General features: G+C 24.7%; 2 protein-coding genes across 5 annotated transcripts in view; one reads left to right on the top strand and one right to left on the bottom strand.

The window, feature by feature from the left end:
- The first annotated feature begins 1,356 nt into the window (after window positions 1-1,356).
- Window positions 1,357-13,706, top strand: LOC129612493 (uncharacterized protein KIAA0513). 2 transcript variants are annotated; one of them, XM_055526129.1, is made up of 8 exons: window positions 1,357-1,423; window positions 4,043-4,589; window positions 9,018-9,084; window positions 9,144-9,257; window positions 9,338-10,162; window positions 10,931-11,291; window positions 11,370-11,464; window positions 11,555-13,706. In XM_055526129.1, the coding sequence occupies exons 2-8, from the start codon at window positions 4,428-4,430 to the stop codon at window positions 11,620-11,622; spliced, it is 1,692 nt and encodes a 563-aa protein (XP_055382104.1). In that variant the 5' UTR covers window positions 1,357-1,423; window positions 4,043-4,427; the 3' UTR covers window positions 11,623-13,706. The 2 variants fall into 2 exon arrangements, with proteins under 2 accessions (XP_055382104.1, XP_055382103.1); XM_055526128.1 differs by lacking the exon at window positions 1,357-1,423 and adding an exon at window positions 1,452-1,598.
- Window positions 13,707-16,775: 3,069 nt separating this feature from the next.
- The window catches only part of LOC129612494 (sodium/potassium-transporting ATPase subunit beta-1), a 30,977-nt gene continuing 28,876 nt past the window's right edge, over window positions 16,776-18,876 (bottom strand). For 2 of the 3 annotated variants that reach the window (XM_055526131.1, XM_055526133.1), the window contains exons 3-5: window positions 17,903-18,160; window positions 17,564-17,844; window positions 16,776-17,487 (exon numbers count right to left, since the gene is read on the bottom strand). In XM_055526131.1, the coding sequence (XP_055382106.1) occupies window positions 17,170-17,487; window positions 17,564-17,844; window positions 17,903-18,160 (857 nt within the window). In that variant the 3' untranslated portion in view covers window positions 16,776-17,169. The remainder of the gene's footprint in view (window positions 17,488-17,563; window positions 17,845-17,902; window positions 18,161-18,876) is intronic. The other variant, XM_055526130.1, reaches the window with a different exon arrangement.

Genomic DNA, 18,876 nt, shown 5'->3' on the forward strand with positions numbered 1-18,876 from the left:
TTACAATATGGCAAACTTTTCGAAACTAGCTTTTCGAAGATATCAGGCATTACGAGCTCGACTTCTATTATTTAGAATGCAAATTTTTCGCAAATTCTAAAAAAAATTTGAAAAAGTTAAGTATAAGTTTCACGTTTAAGCGTAAATATATCTAAGTAAATATATTTTTCCTATAGAACAAGATTTTGATGTATCATGAACTTTGTATATTTCTTTGACCTTACATGAACTCTGTCGAATCTCTATAAAGCAGTTTGCTTATATAGCAAGGTACACACTCTTGTGTATAATAAGAGTGTGTATTATTATATAATTAGGCAATTATTTAAAATAATAGTATTATATAATAAGGCAATAAAAGAATTAAGTGCAATTATTTCAACAAAACATATTTTTCATATTTTTAAATTAAATAAGATTGAAAATTAAATAAGAATTAAATTGCTAAAGGCAAATGTGCTTCTTTTAAAAAAATTTTTCTAAACGGATGCTATTTATTCTCATGCTTTAATATTTTTGTATGAGTACAAAAAAGTTTGTAAGTATATGTAATTGTGGTGTTGTGTCACATCTATGTAATTTTACTAGATATCAGTATTAAGTGGTTATATTTATATTATTCATAATATTATGTCTGCATAAATTGTTGCAGAAATATCAAATACTACAGTGGCTTTCTAGAACTTTATAGGGTGCAAAAGAGTTTGTTATATTTTCCTCTTTATTAAATTAACAAAAATAATAACTATTGATATATTTATATTTTACAGATATATTCACCCATATGCATCTGAAACACATCAATAATTGTGGTGGGACACCTATATCAAAAGCCTGGAGATTTATATTAGATTATGGAAAAGACAGAATTTATATTGTTTATATTGGAGATGAAATAGAGGTATTGGTTGGTCGGTTGGTTGACGTGCCCAAAAATGGCACAAATGTAACGATTTGCTACCATCCCGTGATTAACATGCCTTTTTGAGGAATCTGTCGAAATTCTCGATGCTAATTATAAATTATATTTTGTATAATTTTGCTTATACTAAGCATAATATGAAAGGACCCTGCAACAAATAGAATAAAAACACAATTTGGTTTATTTTGATACTCATTGAATTGATTAATGTGAATTTATCGGAGCAATGTCTACTTTCAAATATCTGCAGCTACCTAAAATTTTTTTAATAATTTTTTCTAATTAGTCAATTGGCATTCTAAACGAATTAATCTAAGTTAAATGTTATGATAAACTAAAAGCATTTTGCTTTTTTAGTTCTGTTTTAGTTTATGTACTTGTGTTCGTGGAGGAAAAGCTTTCAAATATTTCCCTGCAGTTTTCTTTTAACTTTTCTATAAACAACATCATTTTAAAAAAAATTCTCTGTTCAACAAATCAACTGATATAAAATAAAAAAAAGTAAATAAAATATAAAAGAATCAGGCATATTTTTTTAATATTTTAATTAAAAAAAATAAATTAAATAAAAAAAATATTCATCGATTTCAAAAAAACTTTTTTTTTGAAATTTTTTCTTCTATTTTCGAATTTTTATTTAAATGACAAAATTTAATCATTTAAAAAGATAAAAAAAGTAATAATTTAAACTGTAAAATTTTGTGCAAAAAAATTAAAAAAAATTATTTCAAATATCTTGTTTTCACTTTTTTATTTTCATTTTCTAACTTTTCTCGTTAAAAAGGAAAATTAGTGGAAATTTTTTGAACTTATAAAAATCAGTTTCCGCATAGAAAATGATTTTTTATGATTTTTCTTTTTTGTAGCTTTTTACTTTTTGAATTTCTAGTTGAAAATCGATTTGAAAGTGTTTCTTGAGTTCAAGGTTGGTTTTTTTTGTTCTATACGATTCTGTAGAAATCTGGTATTGTGTATATATAAGTTATTTTTGTACGAATTGTTAGAAATAAAATATACATATATGAATATATCCACATAAAGGCAAGGATATACAGTGTATGTATTTTTTTAAATCAATTATTCACTTTAATATACTTATTAATTATATTTACTTATTACGAATGTATGTGTACAGTTTTAATTCTGAAAACAAAAAAAAAACTTATGAATGGGGAAAAGCACTAAAAATTAGACTAAAAATTTAGTTTATTAGATATTTTAGAAGTAAACCCAAAAAAAAATAAATACTAAATAATTTTTCATGCTTTTCTAATCAATTTTTATTTTGAAATAGTTAAAAAAAAATAACAAAAAAATTCACACTTCGTTATAACTTTCATTATTTTTGTTATACTACTACTCGGTTTGGACTTTTCAAGATTTTTTACTCTCACTTTTAATATTCTACACTTTAATATTAAAGAATGACAGTAAAAAATGAGTAAAAATTCAGTTAAATTAAATAGTTTATAAGTGATGTTTTTGAATAATGTCTTATAACAGGAAATAAAAAATATTTACAAAAAGTTCGCAAGTCAAAACGATACATAATCAATATATACATACCTATTGCAATATCCTATTGTGTCCTTAACATTATAACATATATGTAGACTTGTATATTAATGTATAGTATTTATTATGTATATGTACAATATTACGTACAATATAGTAGTACAGTGGCTATACACATATCTGAGATTGAATATTTTATTTTCATGTTGATTTTAATTACACTGTTACTTACTATACGGTGGAAAGGTTAAATATAATTACAATAATATGAATTATTTAACAATACATTAAATATACCCAATGTATATACAATATGTATATTATTTTGAACACATTGTGTAAAGTTATTTTATAGTATTATAGTTAGGAATTTTACGTTTTATTACATACTTATTTTTCCATACAAAATATGTAGGTATCATACATAATATATACTTATTATACTCTATTATATTGTTTCTTGAATTTTTTTTTAATCAACATTCAAAATTAGTACAAAATAAAAGATATAGAATTTTTTTGGATTTATTTTTTAACACAAATTTTATTCCGTTATTCAAGTGTTTTCGAAAATTTAACTTTTTATTTTAAACGAATAAGTATTGGTTTGTATGGTTTAAATGAATAAGTATATTGAAATTTATCGAAATATGTGTACTCGTACATAAAAAAAAGTTAAAAAATTCAGGTTTTAATTAACACAAAGTATAATTTGCATTTTATTGCAAGTTTTTTTATTCTATGTATATAATTTTATTACATCTAAGATAATTTACAAAAGTATATCACACTATTATTTGAAAGAATGTTCTTTAACGAAAATATATTTTAGTAAGTAATTTTTGTCCTAGTTTATATGAGTTTCATTGAGTTTATAATTTGAATTAAGGTGAAATATTTCTAAAAAAAATTAATTAATTAAATAAATTTTGAAATGTGACATGTGCAAAATACATATACATATATAAGCACGATGGTAGTAATTAAATTAGATTTCATCTTATCTCTACAGTTAGTCAAATGAGAAAAATTATGAATATAATAAACAACAGAAGGTAGAAATTTATCTATAGACGGGAAGCCTCATTAAATTCACTACTAAGAGCCAATATATTCCAAACTAATAATCATATTGAAATTATAATTTTCGTTTTTAAGCCAATTATTTTAGATTCATTATAGAGTTTCAGCTTTATATTATTACACCCATTAGCATTGCATTACGAGTACAATAAAATTTATCACATAACTGTACACCTACACACATATATAACTGTAATAGTTTGCATAAGAAATCAATTTGCCCAAGAAATAATTGTTTAAAAGAAAATTACAAAATACATTTATAAATTTTTACGGTAAGGTCTTTTTGAGATAATCATATTAGAAATAGTTTAAGTACAAAATCGGGTGTATAGTTGTTTAACATTATACGAGCGGTTTTTAAGAAAATTTAATGAAGAAAATAAGATATTTGAAATTTCCTTTTACTATTTTTTTTACATAAAAATAAATTTTATTTCATAACTTTTAATATCAATAATTTTATTTTTCTTTTTATATATGACGTTTCTACAACAATCCATAATATCAATAATTATAAAGACCAACTTATTAAGCGCACACTAATGGTTTAAATTCCATGTATCATAAGAGAGAAAAAAAAACTTAAATAAAATTTACTTTAAGAAAATGTGGAATAGTAGTTTTGCTATATAAATTGATTTATGGATTTAGTAGCTCAATCTGATCACAATTTGATATATGCATTTTGAATCGCATATGTATACCGTCACAAAAGGAAATTTTTGATAAGAGAAAATGTTATTTTTGGAATGATTTTTTATTTCGTCAAAGAAAAAGGATAAACAATTATTCATAATTACACCCTATTTAGATAACTAACTACCTAAATATATAAACATATACTTATATTTAGTATATTATTAAAGTATATATAAATTAATTTAATAAAAAACCAAAGAATATCATGGTTGATTTACCAGCAGTATCATCAACAGCTCCCGCAGAAGGTGAAAGTTCAAAATTTAGGAAATTAATGTCAAGCGGTAAACCTGCAGGAATATTAAAATCGAAATTTTTAACAGTTTTGGGAAATAGCAATGAACTGCTTAATAGAATTTCTAATAAGGTATAATGAAACAAATAATTCTTTTTAAAATTACTAAATTTAATATATACATATACATACATACATATATAATTAGGCTTTGTATGTTAATGTCGTCCTCACAATTGTAAGATCTTGCAAAATAGTAGCTGTAAAAACAAATATTAACTAGTATCATTTAATTTAAAATATGTAAGTACATATGTGTTTCCGCGGATAGGGCCATAACTTTGTTTTGGTTTTGAATACATACACGGGACTTTGTCTGAATGAATAGTTTATGTACACAAATATTCCTACACTATTAGAACGATTTAACTTATTTTATAGTTTCGTGAATTTGTTAGTGTGGGAGCGACATTATCTTGTTCTATGTTAAGCAAATTTTTATTTTTAAAATAAATAAATGAGCGTTTTTGAATATTTTCTTTTAAATGTCGTATGAAACTGAAGGAAAGTCTTAAAATTTTTATATTTTAATCGGATTTTCCCACTTTTGTACAACCTGTATGACAAAAACAAAATGCAAAATTTCAAAATTCTAATAGCAACTCCTTGAAAATTCGTCAACTAAAACCCCATAACGTCTTATCTGGCCATTTTGAAAAAGAGTATTAACTATCAAATTTTTGTTAAGCCAAAATCGGGTGTGATTAGTTTGAAAACAAAATTAACAATAACGAATAAAAAAGTTAATTTTGGCCTTTGGCAAAATTTAATATTTCTTATTTTAAGTTAACTTTATCTTATGCTATTCAGCTAAAATTTTAAAATTTAAGTCAACTTTATATTAACTCAAAACTTTAAAACTTTTACACTCGATCTATAACTTCACGGGATCTTTTTTCAAAAACCTTGTTGAACAAAAGCTATATAGTTTTTCAACACTTTTTTAACCAAATGCGCGCATGAAAACTATATAACATTAATATTTTAAAAGACCTTTCTTCGGAACTGAGCCCATGGACTACCGATGTCAAAAACAAATTATCAAACAAAAATTTTGTTTTACAGAACTGTTCGATGATAAGCCGGATGAATACATTTTATGAATTTCCTACCAGAATCTTGTATGAGGTTCAATATTGGTTTGTGTGCAAAAAAAATATCCATATGTAGCAAAATTCAGATTTCTAGCTCTTCAGATTTCTAGTTCTAAAATGGGTAAAACTGATTTCTCAAATTGATGAAGGAACACGAATAAATCGAAATAGAATTTGATTGTGAACAAAAATATTTATTTATATTTCATGGGGTCCCAAATGTTTTCTTTTTGGTGTTACAAACGTCGTCGCAAAATGAATATAACTAATATTTAATATACAGACGAGTAAAAAAAATGCATTCGATTAAACAATAAAAAGATCAAATAATAAAAAGGATATCAACTAAAAATTTACTTACTTAGAGTAATTATTGTTAGAATTCTAAAAAGATCTCTGTACTGTACTTCTGTATATGTTCCATGCCACAATAATATTATGCTGTTCAAATTGGAAAAAGCATTAATATAATGGTGTTTTAGTAAGTTTTTTAAGATTAAATCTACAATCTAAAAGTGAGTTAAAACAGAGTTTGTCGTTATCTTTTCACTTTTATGGAAATTTTGAAAATTTGTAGTTTTGCAAATATAAGATGCCAAAATCGAAATTTCGTTAATTTAAAGCACCATTTTGCCTTCTTAATATTTAATTATGTTGTGCCGAAGTAGAAGAAGCATGTCCCTTAATGTCCGTTAATTCAGCGGTAATTTCTACCGGTTTGGCGGAGTTTAATAAGTGTGTATGGTTTCTATGCAATAAATAATCAAAAAATGGCATTTTTAAGACTTTTATGGTCTATAACTTTTAGAAAGGGCCTTCTTTATCCTCCTTCTAAAATTTTGTAAAAAATTTTTTCTACAGAAACAAGTTTTTACTAAACATCTGTTTAATAATTTGTTTAAATAATTTCTAATAAAACTGGTATTTTAGTGCGAAAAGTCACATTCAATAGAAATTGTCTGTTATTTATATTGAATATTCTTCTTAAATTTCTATGTACTATTTTTATTTTAAAAAATAGAAAATCACTTTTCTATTTTTTAAAATAAAAATAAAACGCCGTCTATTGTTCAAAAATATATTTTTAATTTTAAAATGCATTTTATATTATTGCCTTAAATTGTTAGCACGATTATAAGTAATGCGAATTTATACGGTTGCGAATATTGTTAAATAAGAAAGACAAATTTCGAAAAAGTCCTTGAAAACATTCATAATCAACATAATGGAAAAAGTACACAATATTATAATAGTAATATAGGCACACGATACTCGAATTATTGCACTTTTTACCAAAAGTTTATCAATTCTATTGTTTATTGAATTCATGGTCAATGTAACATTTATTATCTTGTATTTTTTGTCTTGAACTTAACCTTGGTAGAAATAACCTAGATAAAAATGCTAGTTTGATGTGTCCTTAATATTAACATTGAATCGGATTTCATGTACCTATACATACATACATACATATGTGTGTACGTAACATACATAAGACAACATGTGCATATGTACATAATAATGTCAAGGTTTAAAAGGCGCAGCAAAAATTTATAATTTCAGGGACAAAAATTGCAAATTAAAATGCAGATTTTGCTCGTTTATTGTTATGAAATTATAAATATCTTATTATATTTTTTATCTGACATTTCTCCATAGTTGCGTTTGTGTATACATAAAATAATTTCTATTTACGTTTTATTTTAAATAAAGTTGGGTCAAACTAGTGGTTTGTAATGTTGCACTTTTGCCTTCAACAAGTAAAAATACTGCTTTTAGAAACCATCTATGTACATACATATACCTACTGCACCATTAAAATTACTTTCATTCCTATACGAAACTATTTCAAGGACTGCATATGAACAATCAGAATGAACAATTTTTGCAGCCTTTGAAATAAAGCAAAAAAAGGTTAAGGCCCTTATTATGATCGGCGAAGTGGGTAAAGTAAAAATATAAATTTTTGGTATTATGATTAGGGAATTTTAGGCGAATGAGCATTCAAATTTGCCGAATGTAACAATTCTGTTTGACAAGCTTGGCGAATGAAACCAAAAATCAAAATAATACATGTTTTTTCTTTACTGGATATTATAGCGTGTATAGTGATTTAATGGAAAAATTAAAACTATCTGCAAAGTAAGTTCATAGAATTCTACAAATTATTGTAAAAAATATTGATTGTTTAATATTATATTAAGCGTGAAAAAAAGCGAACCAAAAACAATTCGAGCATTTAAATAAATTAATGGACAACAATCCCGATATTGCTAAATAGGAAAATTCAATAATTGTTTTTGCAAAAACACAAAAACAATGTAGATACGTTATGTGTGGTGTTAACCTCATTATTTTCGGTAGATTTTCTGATGTCTTGCGGTAGCAACATTTTGGATCTGGCAAATGAAAGCATTCGCTAATCATAATTTAAAATGCCATTCGCTTCGCCTAATCCACTCGACTCGCCTGGCCATTCGCTTCGCCGATCATAATAAGGGTATTAAAGAGGTGTTAATATAATGCTCGATTTTAAGGGTTAATTGTGCAATTATTTATTATTAGCTTTCTACATTTATAGAAATTTGAAAAAGCTTGCCGTTAAAATTTCAGACATTTACTAGTCTAAAAGAAAAATGGCATCAAAAATTTGGAAAAAACAGATTTTAGATAACGGTAAATTTTAACGGCGATTTTGTTTTTTAAAGTACAAATATGGTATGCCATGGTAAAAGAAGACGACCATTATAAGCAGTTATAAAATGCCGTTTTTAGGGTTTTAGGGGAGTATAAGTTCTAGAGGAGGGCAGATAGATAATAATTTTCTTCTACGGAAATAAGTTTCTAGCAAAGATCTATGTAGATATTAAATTCCAACTTTCTATCTCCAAAGGTGTAGAAGTTTTGTTAACATGCCCAAAGGCGAACAGACGGACAGAGTGAATTGAATAAGCACTTTTTTCAAAATTTTAGAAAAGTGCTTAAAAATTTGTTCATACCACATAGTTAAGGAAATCAGAATTAGTATGTTTTGCAAGCACTAACGTGGACTACAGTAAAGAATTATAAGATATAATACTGCAAAGACTACAGTACAAAATTATAATATAATGTATGGATTATATTATAGTTATACATATAGTTATAACCATATTTGTGCGGTACATATACATATACATATATGTGACTCTTATGTACGAAAACATTCTAAGAGTAAAAAAATTCGGCTAATCATTAAGTAATAAAAAATAAATTCCGTAATAAAAATATAAAATTAAATTAGTCATGTGTCGCACCACATCTTATAATTAAAGTTTTAAAACTATAAAAAGGAAAAATAATTTCTAATTTAAACAAAGCACAAAATCGTTGAAATAAATTTCAAGATAACTATTTTAAATTTCAGCTTGAAGAAACTTTAGATTTAAGTTCTGATTCAGATTATTGTGATGATGACGAAGAAGAAGTGCCTGGTAAGCAGTTTTATTTAGAAAATTTTAACATTTTGAATAATATAAAACTTTTATAATAGAGGATGAATCAGTTGATATGGCTACAATAGACTTTGACGCAAGACGAGTTAAGGCTAGAAGAGCTCATGAAGAAATAATATCAGGACGGTATCGTGTTCCGAACTTAATTCCAAGTAATTTCTTTTGTATAATATTTGATTTAATGTTACACTCTTTATTATTTATTAATACAATAAGTAATCATAATTTGTAGGAAAAACAAATAATAAAATAATTCCTAATGGCAAAAATCCAAAATCATCTTCTAGTAGTGATACAAGTATTAACAACTCAAGACGAAGCAGTTCATATAGCAATTCAATTGATTCAAAATCATCGATTGATGAAAATTTAATTCACGGAGAAAATATTCAATGCCTCACGAGATCTCTCAACCAAGAGGACGTAGGCCCAGGGGCTATGAATTTAAACGAAGCTCCTTCGATTGATGTTGTTGCAGCTGAACCAATAATTCCTTCTGTTGGAGATGATGAAGATTTGGAAATGAAGTTTGCTAAATCAGCTGCTATTGTGAATGTTTTTAATCAAAATTCACCAGTTACAGCAGAAGAATTTCAGAGAACTCTAAAAAAAACTTCAAATAGTAGCACATTAACAAGTCTTAATGATCCCTTACCAATGAGCGGTAGTATGGAATCATCAGATTTAAAAAATTGGGTACGTTCTGATTCACTTAATTCGGATCCATCCTGGGCGTCTTCAATTAGTTTAGACGGTGAAACGGAAGAAAGTTGCAAGAAATTTATGAAACAATTTGTGGAAATATTGTTTACTAATAGTTCAACAATAACGGCAGAGCTTAAATCAGAATTTGGCATTCATGCGAGAACAGAAACTGGTAGACTCTGGTTTTCAAGATATTTAAATGCCCAACGTGTAAAATCAAAAAGAGTGGATGAGACCACATTTTACTCGTTGGTACAATATTTTGCGATTATTCTGTTTGAATGCCATGAAAGCGAAGATTATTCACCTGCTAAGAGTCTTATGAATATGTGCTTTACATTTTATCATGATAGTAAGTAATTGCAGTAGTAGAAATTGGGTAAATCTTATAGTTTTAAAGAAATGAGTTCCTGAAAATATAATTTTTGCTAACTTTAATAGTGACTGGAGTGAAAGATGAGGTGGAGAAACAATTTTCTCTGCTATTAAAATTTCATACTCTCACTGCTTACTGTCTAAGAAAAAGATGAAGACAAAAATAAAAAAAAAAGGATTTAAAAAACCTTTACTTTCATCAGTGATTTGTTCATTTTAATATTATCTTTACTGTTTTTTATCTTTACTGTTAGTAAAATAAGCAAATTCCTATTTCGTTACGTTTATGGAGTTTAAGAAATGTTTGTAGTTTTGACATATTATGTAATGGTTGGAAGGAATGTAGTAGTAACAGTTAGTTACATAATATAAATTCATAAGCTAAAATACTCAACTTTAAAGTATCAAAAAGAACAAATGAAAAAACAAAATTGCAAAACTTTGCAGCATTTCATTCCTTTTAATTTCACTCAAAGGTTTTCGCGTTGAAAATTTTTCATAAGCACGGTGTATAGCGATATGCAGTGAAAATTGTGCTAGTGTATATGAAATTTTTAAATATAGATGTTACAAATATAGTTTGGTCGCATAAATTCAATGAAAAATTGTTTTGAATACTGCAGTTAAATCATATGAATTATTTTGTTTTCAAAGAATTATTAAAAATATATTACGTTTCTATCACCTTATGCTATTGTAGCATTAATGGAAATCTCGAATATTCTCATTTGGTATTTTTTTCTAGTTGAAGTTCCTGGCTGTGAACCGTATAGAGAATATTTGTTCACATATTTGCGCCAGCAGCCAATATGGCATACGTTACGTTTTTGGAATGCTGCCTTTTTTGATGCTTTACAGTGCGAACGAGCACATCGTCCAGTGCCTAAAAATAGTAAAAATAAGAGAAAACTAAAAAATCAAGCAAATAAAAAAAACGATGATGAGAAGTTTGATAAAAATAATTTAAAAAACATTGATGATACAAATAAAGAAGAAAGTGAAAACGAAAGTTCATCTGCATCGGAACATAATCAAGATGCAATTTTGCAAAATGAATACAAGGAAGATGCAATTTTTCAACAAAACATAACATTTGGGCAGCTCGGGTAGGAAAACTTATATTTTCTTATACATATTCTGTTTTATTTTTTACTCAATTTGCATTTGAAATTTTACATTTTTAGAACATTTACTTGTAATATGCACGCATTCGGTTTAAGTAGAGATTTATCATTGGAGTTCTTAAGAAAACAAGCAACTATAGCCAACTTAAGTAAAGGTAGTTTTATTTTAATTAATTGCGTTCTTTCATTATGTTTTGGTTTGGTTTTATTTAAACTTAATTTATTGAAAATGTTTTATATTTTAGATCAAATAAAATTGATTAGAGATAACATAAATCGTATGTACCTGGAAACTGAAAAATGGGGTGCTTAGAATTCTATATATAAGCTGCTTAAAATTTGTTAGTAAAATAAATTGAAATAATTTTTTTAGAAGAGAAAACTAAGGTGGAAATGCAGAAAATATTGTTGAAACATTGTTATATTTTATAAAAAAAAATAATTATTTTATTTATAACCTAGTTAGATCATGATTTTGCGATACTTTAAGAAACATTAAAATAAGTTTTTTTTCGCAAATTTTTAATGCTGATCTAAAGAAATTTTAATATTATTTAGGTAAACCAAAATATGAAATATCTATTTTTTCTGTTTTTCAATATTTTATTTAAATATTTCTATAAGGTTTCCAAAAATATAACTTTTATTATATACATATTCATAGACATATAATTTTTCAATTATCCAATTTAGTTAGAAAAGGTTTGTATTTAGAAGTTAAACTGTTGGAGTGTTTTACTTTTAAATTCGCAATTCTAAACCTATTATCATACCGTAATAATTATATGAAGATTCTAAGAAACCTACGAGTGTATGTAACTAGTTTCTAAACAATTTAAAGAAGAAATAGAGAATAAGTTTATGAATATTTGGAATTTATTTTGAAAACGCAAAAATTAAAATTTTAGGATTCGTTTTTTGTTTCTAAGCTAGGAATTTTTGACAACTGATTATTAAATTTTATAAAAATAAGTATATGTATATGAATTTTATGCATATGCGTGTCCATAAAAATTTATTAATATTGAATTTTAGAAATATTTTAATTAATTTTAAAATAACTACATATTTTGGAAAATATTTTGTTAGTACGCCTTTATAGGTATTAGTTTTTATAAAGGAAACAGAAAAATTGCGCATTTGGGATTGAGATTTAAAAAAGGTATGTGAAATTTTCTTTTAGCAAAATGAGTTTGTATATAGAATAGGTTTTTAAATTTAGTTAGATTAGTAAATTTAATAATAAAAAAGAAGAAAAGAGAACTTTATTATTTTCGTAATTGTTTTTGTAAAAAAGTTTATTGTAAATATTATTTATTTATAACATTGCAAAGCGATTTTTCAGGCTACGTTTTGACGTAACATTAAGTTCTAGGTATGCCAAAAATATCATATGCTACAAATATACATATTTCTGTAATAGTTAAGCTTTACTAAAATTTACTTTTACTGTAAATAAAAATAAGGAGTTCTTGCATTAAATGCTTTAAAATTATCAAAAAATATGGAAAAAAAATATGTAAGACAAATGAATATTTGTAAAGTTTAAGTGGGTACTATTCCCAAACTTACTTTTCGTTTGTTTTAGAATTATCATGCTTCTTACAAAATTTAAATTAATGAAGGTGAAGTGAATTCAGTCCCTAGACGGCGCAACAGGTACTCGCTTAAGTCCACTTCTTTAATTCATTTTAATATGAAAATGGTTTAATTTAATCCAAAAACGCTTTATGTATAATACCATTTTATATTTTTCGAATATTTAATAATTCAGGTTGATATTTTTATTCTTTCACTTGCAAACCAGTTAAAAATGGTAGATTTTACATATTTTTTACTAATAAATTGCTAAATACAGTATAATATAATTTAAAATAAACTGCAATTTGCAATAAATGAATAACAACATTTAGAATGTTATATTTTTTTCCCCAAATTTTTTTAACAGAAATCAAATTACCTACGTTCAATAAATAGGTTTCCTAAAATAGTCAGATACATTATATACCTACATCAGGAGCATATACATACAAAAACAAACTACGTATATCAATTTTTTTCAAAAATGGAATATTGTATAACAAAAAATAGAAAAAAACAAATTAAATAAAAATACACATATAATACAAAAATTTCAAAATTTAAAAAATAAACAAAAAAAATAAACGTTTTTAATGCTTTTAACTTCGATTATTAACATGTGTATGTACATATAATAAGAAAGTTGAAAAAATTCAATTTTATATTCATCGAAATTAAAAAATTTTCAAATTCTTAATTAATTATTAATTAGTAATTAAAATAATAAAAAAACAAATTTGCTTTAATATTTAACAAAACTGTTATTGTGATAAGATAAATAAAAAAAATTGTGTGATTTTTAAGAAAAGAAACAAATGATACCAAAAAAGACAAACAACACATATAAATAGAAAAGAAAAAATGAACATATTTTAAATAATAATTATATGAATTAACTTAAGAAACAAAAAATTATAAATTTGGATATATTTAATTAATATAAATATAAACTTAAAAATATTTATTTCATTTAAATAATTTAAGTTAATTCTGAATAAAACAAATAGGTACATATTTAAAAATTGAATGAGAAACAAAGTTATTAAGAAAGTAATACTACCTTTACATACATACAAGTGCATTTACTTACATATTATTACAACCTATATTAAGAATTTAATATAAACTTTTTATAATATAAATATTGTATATCTCGCTTTTTATTCACATTCAAAACGCAATTTTCTTCAGGTAATTCTCTTAATTAGATTTTCAAAACATAATTTTTCAATTGAATTTTCGCACTCTGCCGAAGGGGTAGTGGTGTTTTAAAATCAGAAAAGTTCTTAGAAAAATGTAAAAAAAAATACAACTGACAATTTTTTCATGCAAGTACTTCGTACTAATGAAGTTAGAACTGTATTTTCTAAAAACGGTTGGTTAGCCACTCACTTTCTTTTCACTTGGCGAATAAAATAGCGAGATACAGATACATAATCACACCCTTTTTCTCAGTTTTATCTATTATATATTTTGGCAAATTACAAATAATAGATTATACACAAATTACTTTAGAGAAAAAATTTTCCATTAATAACAATTAGTGTAATTTAATAATTAGGTATGTAATCTATTACATACTTAATTATTCAATTACGTGGATGAACTTTTGTTTTTGGAGCCAGTTCATAATATACATAGTTTGCTGAAGATCTATTGTACACATCAAATCTATAAATACGTGCATATTTTTATACTTTCTACGTCCAAGAAATTATTTGTGTAAATGTAGTATTGAAATTTAAAAAAGTAAGTATAAATGCTTTATATCTAGTATCTATGTATCATTAAACACAGAACAATTTAAAAGAAATGTTATTATTGGCAATAACACCACAAAAAAAAAAAGAATAAGCAAATATTACTTAGATTTCGACAATAAGTAAAATGAAATATAAAAAACTATTATACAAATATATTATTCAAAAAAAAGCCACGAAAATGGTACAAAACTAAATGACTAAAAATGAAAAAAAAAAAAAAACAAAAATGAAATTCGAAACAATTATACTAATTGAAGACTTGCACATTACTTGAAAAAAACAGTTTTATTGCTAATTCATAAGATTAACTTTCCCAAAAATTATTTCTTGAAGATTTTCTTGACTTTGTTTTTTAAGGAAATTTGTACAATATTGAATATTTCATGGTAATAATATTAACGAGTAATTGCCATTATATTTAAATTATAAAATCAAATTTTAATTAAATATGGATTAGATTTTAATTGAATAAATAATTGAATTAATTGAATAAATTTAAATTAATTGAATTAGTTTTTTTTAGTACAAGTACTTTTAAGTATAGTCGAAATACATTTCTAGTGGCCGCATTTTCTTCTCGCCTAGTAAGTAAATAGATAGCGTGAGAAAAAAGAATAAGCTCTTTTATTGCGCTAGTCATCAAAATTTCACAACTATATTATGACATAAATGTTTTTGAATTGAATTGAGTTGCAATATTTGTTTATGAACATTGTTGCGGTTCAATTTTGACTACATATATCAAGTATATATGTCTTGTTTTCAAAATTTTCTAATTTATTACCAAAAAAATCAGTTAAAAAATGAATTTGTTTTTTTTATAGATTAGAAATCTATAAAAACATTTACATTTATATAAATTAGGGGTTTTCATATATGCACAGAGTACTTAAAGTTCTACATTGGAACTTAAATTTCTATTAAAATTTAAACTAGATATCTTCACTACATTTCTGACATTTTTTTATTACAGAAAGTATTTCTGAACGATCCATATTCTCAGTGTGTGCTGCATACAACTTTCGAACGTGCTACAAGTTAGAACTATTCTAGAACTAAGTTGACGAAAATCCCCTTACTCTATTTCATTTCTATTTTCAAAAAGAGAACATAAATAGTATTCCTTTGCTCACAAAGAGAAAATTTTCAAAGTTGCAAAAAATTTCAACATTTACGAGAAACAATTATTATTCTATTAATATATTAGCATATCTTTTTGAGAATAATAATTTTCTAATTAATATTATGCAAAAATTAATTAATACAAACGATGATGTTTTTTATATAATAACCTACAGAAATATTTTTTGAAAATTTTTAATAATTAAATTAAAATTATATAAGATACATATATAATGTATACATATATTATATACATATATTATTACATATACATATATAATACAATCTTATTTATATTTATGTATATAAATGAGATTGTATATAATATAAATATGTACACATGACAATTTTTATTGCATTTGTTCTATTAAAAAATTAGCAATATAGTATTTAATTTTTTTTTATTATAGTGTGGCTAATTATTAATACTGTATTATATGTACCTACATAATATGTACATGAATTTAAAATAAATATTTATATGTCAAATATATGGTATATAATTATGTATGCCTATAAGCAGGTACATACACAACTTAAATATATTATTATATAATTATAATAGTAATTATAATTAAAATACTTCTGAAAAGCATTTGCTCCATTACTAAAAATCAGTATTTAAAAAAAATATATACACTATCTTGATTGCTAATAAAATATATTTTTAGTCATTAGATATCGATTTGACCAAAATAATGTTTTGTTCGGATGCTGAATTATCATATTCAAATATTTTGTATTAAAAATTCAAAATGTTCTACTAGTATTTAAGTCGTGATTTTCATTTTGTACACGCAGTATTGTACTCGTATAAATAGTCACAAAAGTTTTTAAATTAATCATTAAATTATAAATACAATTTCACTTTTATTTGTAATTTTTAATTTATTTATCTACTTTAAACAGTTAAAATTATATATTAAATTAAATTTTAAATAAAATAAGTACATTACTTATAAAAAATATCTACAGATATATTTAAAAATAAAAGAAGAAACAATTTATATATTTAATGAAAAGAAAGTGGAATTTTCCAGAATTTAGATTGATCTTTTATTTTCCAATTTTATTGAACTCTAAAAATCGAAATTGAGAACACACTTTTAAATTCGAAATTTAAAAAAAATTGCTTCTTATAAAAGAACCTTTTAGATTTTTTTTTAGAAAATCTTCAAAAGTTTTGGCATATTTTGTTAATGAAAACAAAGAAATTTAAAAATACAAAAGAAAAAAAATTGTTAACAAATTAAGACTATCAAATTTGAAATTAATTTCAGAATTTTTATTTTTGCTCTTTTTCTTTCTTGGATGACGCTAATTTAATGACTATTTGTTTAATTTCTGAATAAGTAACAAATTTCACTTTAAATGGATTTGTTGTAGTAAAATCCTTATGCTGAAGCTGTACTATTTAAGTTATTATCGGCTGGTTTGTCAATATTTATTTGAAAGGTTACTGAACCCATGCGATCGCGTATACTGCCACTGTAAATTATATTTCTTGCCCAAGCTCTGCATTCTATGCTAATTAATTGATTATAAGTTGCTGGTTCAATTTGTATTGCAACTAATGGACTTAAATAGTCGGGGACATTTTTATATGGATAATAAAAAGATGGGAAACCACGAGTTGGATAGTATGAAATATTTTTAATTAGTTCGTTATCAACGGAGTGTTGCCCCTTACATGAAATCCAAATTTGCTTTTGCTACAAAATAAAAAAGAAAAGAAAATATTAGTTTGAAAAAATTTGTGTATTCAAATTTTAGAATATAATAACAAACCTGACTTAATGGAAGTGATTTGATATGTTCTGCTAAATCTTTTGACATTTCTGAAGGTAAATCAGCAGCATCGTAATAGCTCGGTTCCCAACCGTAAATTTTATTTAATTTTAAGAAAACACATGGTTTTTGATTTTTATAGCCATAATGTTGTTTTGGAGAACATGGCCCAAAATTATCTATATCGACAGAGCATGATTTTCCTTCTGCTACTTTTGTATTAAAATCGCAGTGCTGTTGATTCAAGCCACCGTTTGGTAAATGTGTTTTATTTTTGTATTCTTAATGAGAAAAAATCATATTTTACAAAACAAACAAAAAAAAAAAACTTTTTCTTACGTTCTAAAAAATCATCTAATAATTCAATCCAATATTCAGATTCTTTTGGATTTTGTATATTTAATTTAATAATAGAACCACGTTCTGTTTCTTCAGATAATGGACGATAACCCATTCCAGGATTTTCACCAATTAATGAGTCGCCTAATTTATATTTAGGTTCATGATCACTTATTGTTTTGAAGAGGATCTGCAAACATATCGCAAACAGAGCGGCCAGTACTGCATAAAAAATGGCGTAAAATATTAAAATTTTAGCTGAAAGAAGACAAAAGAAAATGAAAATTAAAAATAAAACTAGAATCAAATTGGGTTATGATTTAAAGTAATAAAAAATTATGTGAAGGAACTTATTAAGTATTTTTTGTTAAGAAATTATTGAGAACTTCAAAATTTACCTTACTAGGCGTCAGATTTTCTTACTATAGGTTTTCTCACGAGAACGTATTAAAATTAAACTCAGCAATCTTAGTAAAAAACAATAAGCTCTGTTTTGTGAGTATTTACTTTTTGACCATGATTGTTATTTAATTTTTTAACAACTTGTATTAATTTTAAAAAATAACTCAGTTATTGAACATAGAAATATTTCTATTTTTCAAAAAACATAAGATATTCAAAAATATTACTAAATTATTTATTTTAAAAATTTCCAAATTTTTACAGAAACTAACATGGAATTTTTCCCAATAACCGATTATATTCACATAACAGCAGAACTTATTATCTTCTACTAAGAAAACAAGTTTTCTGTCTGAAAATACGGGGAATCATGAATAAATTCATGGAAATCAAAAGACACTAATTTTTGCCAATCGCCAATTTTACATTTTTCATCAGATTTAAAAAGTTAATCATATAGGAATTTTTCAAACTTAAATGTTTTTGCTAAACACACTAATCTTTTTGTTGACATTCTTTTCAGGCAAATCGGACTTTACAAAATTAAGCTCTACTGCGATTCACTTTCAAAT

This window comes from Condylostylus longicornis, unplaced genomic scaffold (genome assembly GCF_029603195.1).
Source record: "Condylostylus longicornis isolate FDR11 unplaced genomic scaffold, ASM2960319v2 ptg000072l, whole genome shotgun sequence".
Taxonomy (NCBI): Eukaryota; Metazoa; Arthropoda; class Insecta; order Diptera; family Dolichopodidae; genus Condylostylus; species Condylostylus longicornis.

Excerpts from the sequence above, each read along its gene's own strand:
- LOC129612493 (XM_055526129.1), top strand. The coding sequence starts at position 4,428 with ATGGTTGATTTACCAGCAGTATCATCAACAGCTCCCGCAGAAGGTGAA. Across the intron at positions 4,590-9,017 it reads TTAATAGAATTTCTAATAAG|CTTGAAGAAACTTTAGATTT; the intron begins GTATAATGAAAC and ends TTTAAATTTCAG. Across the intron at positions 9,258-9,337 it reads TGTTCCGAACTTAATTCCAA|GAAAAACAAATAATAAAATA; the intron begins GTAATTTCTTTT and ends CATAATTTGTAG.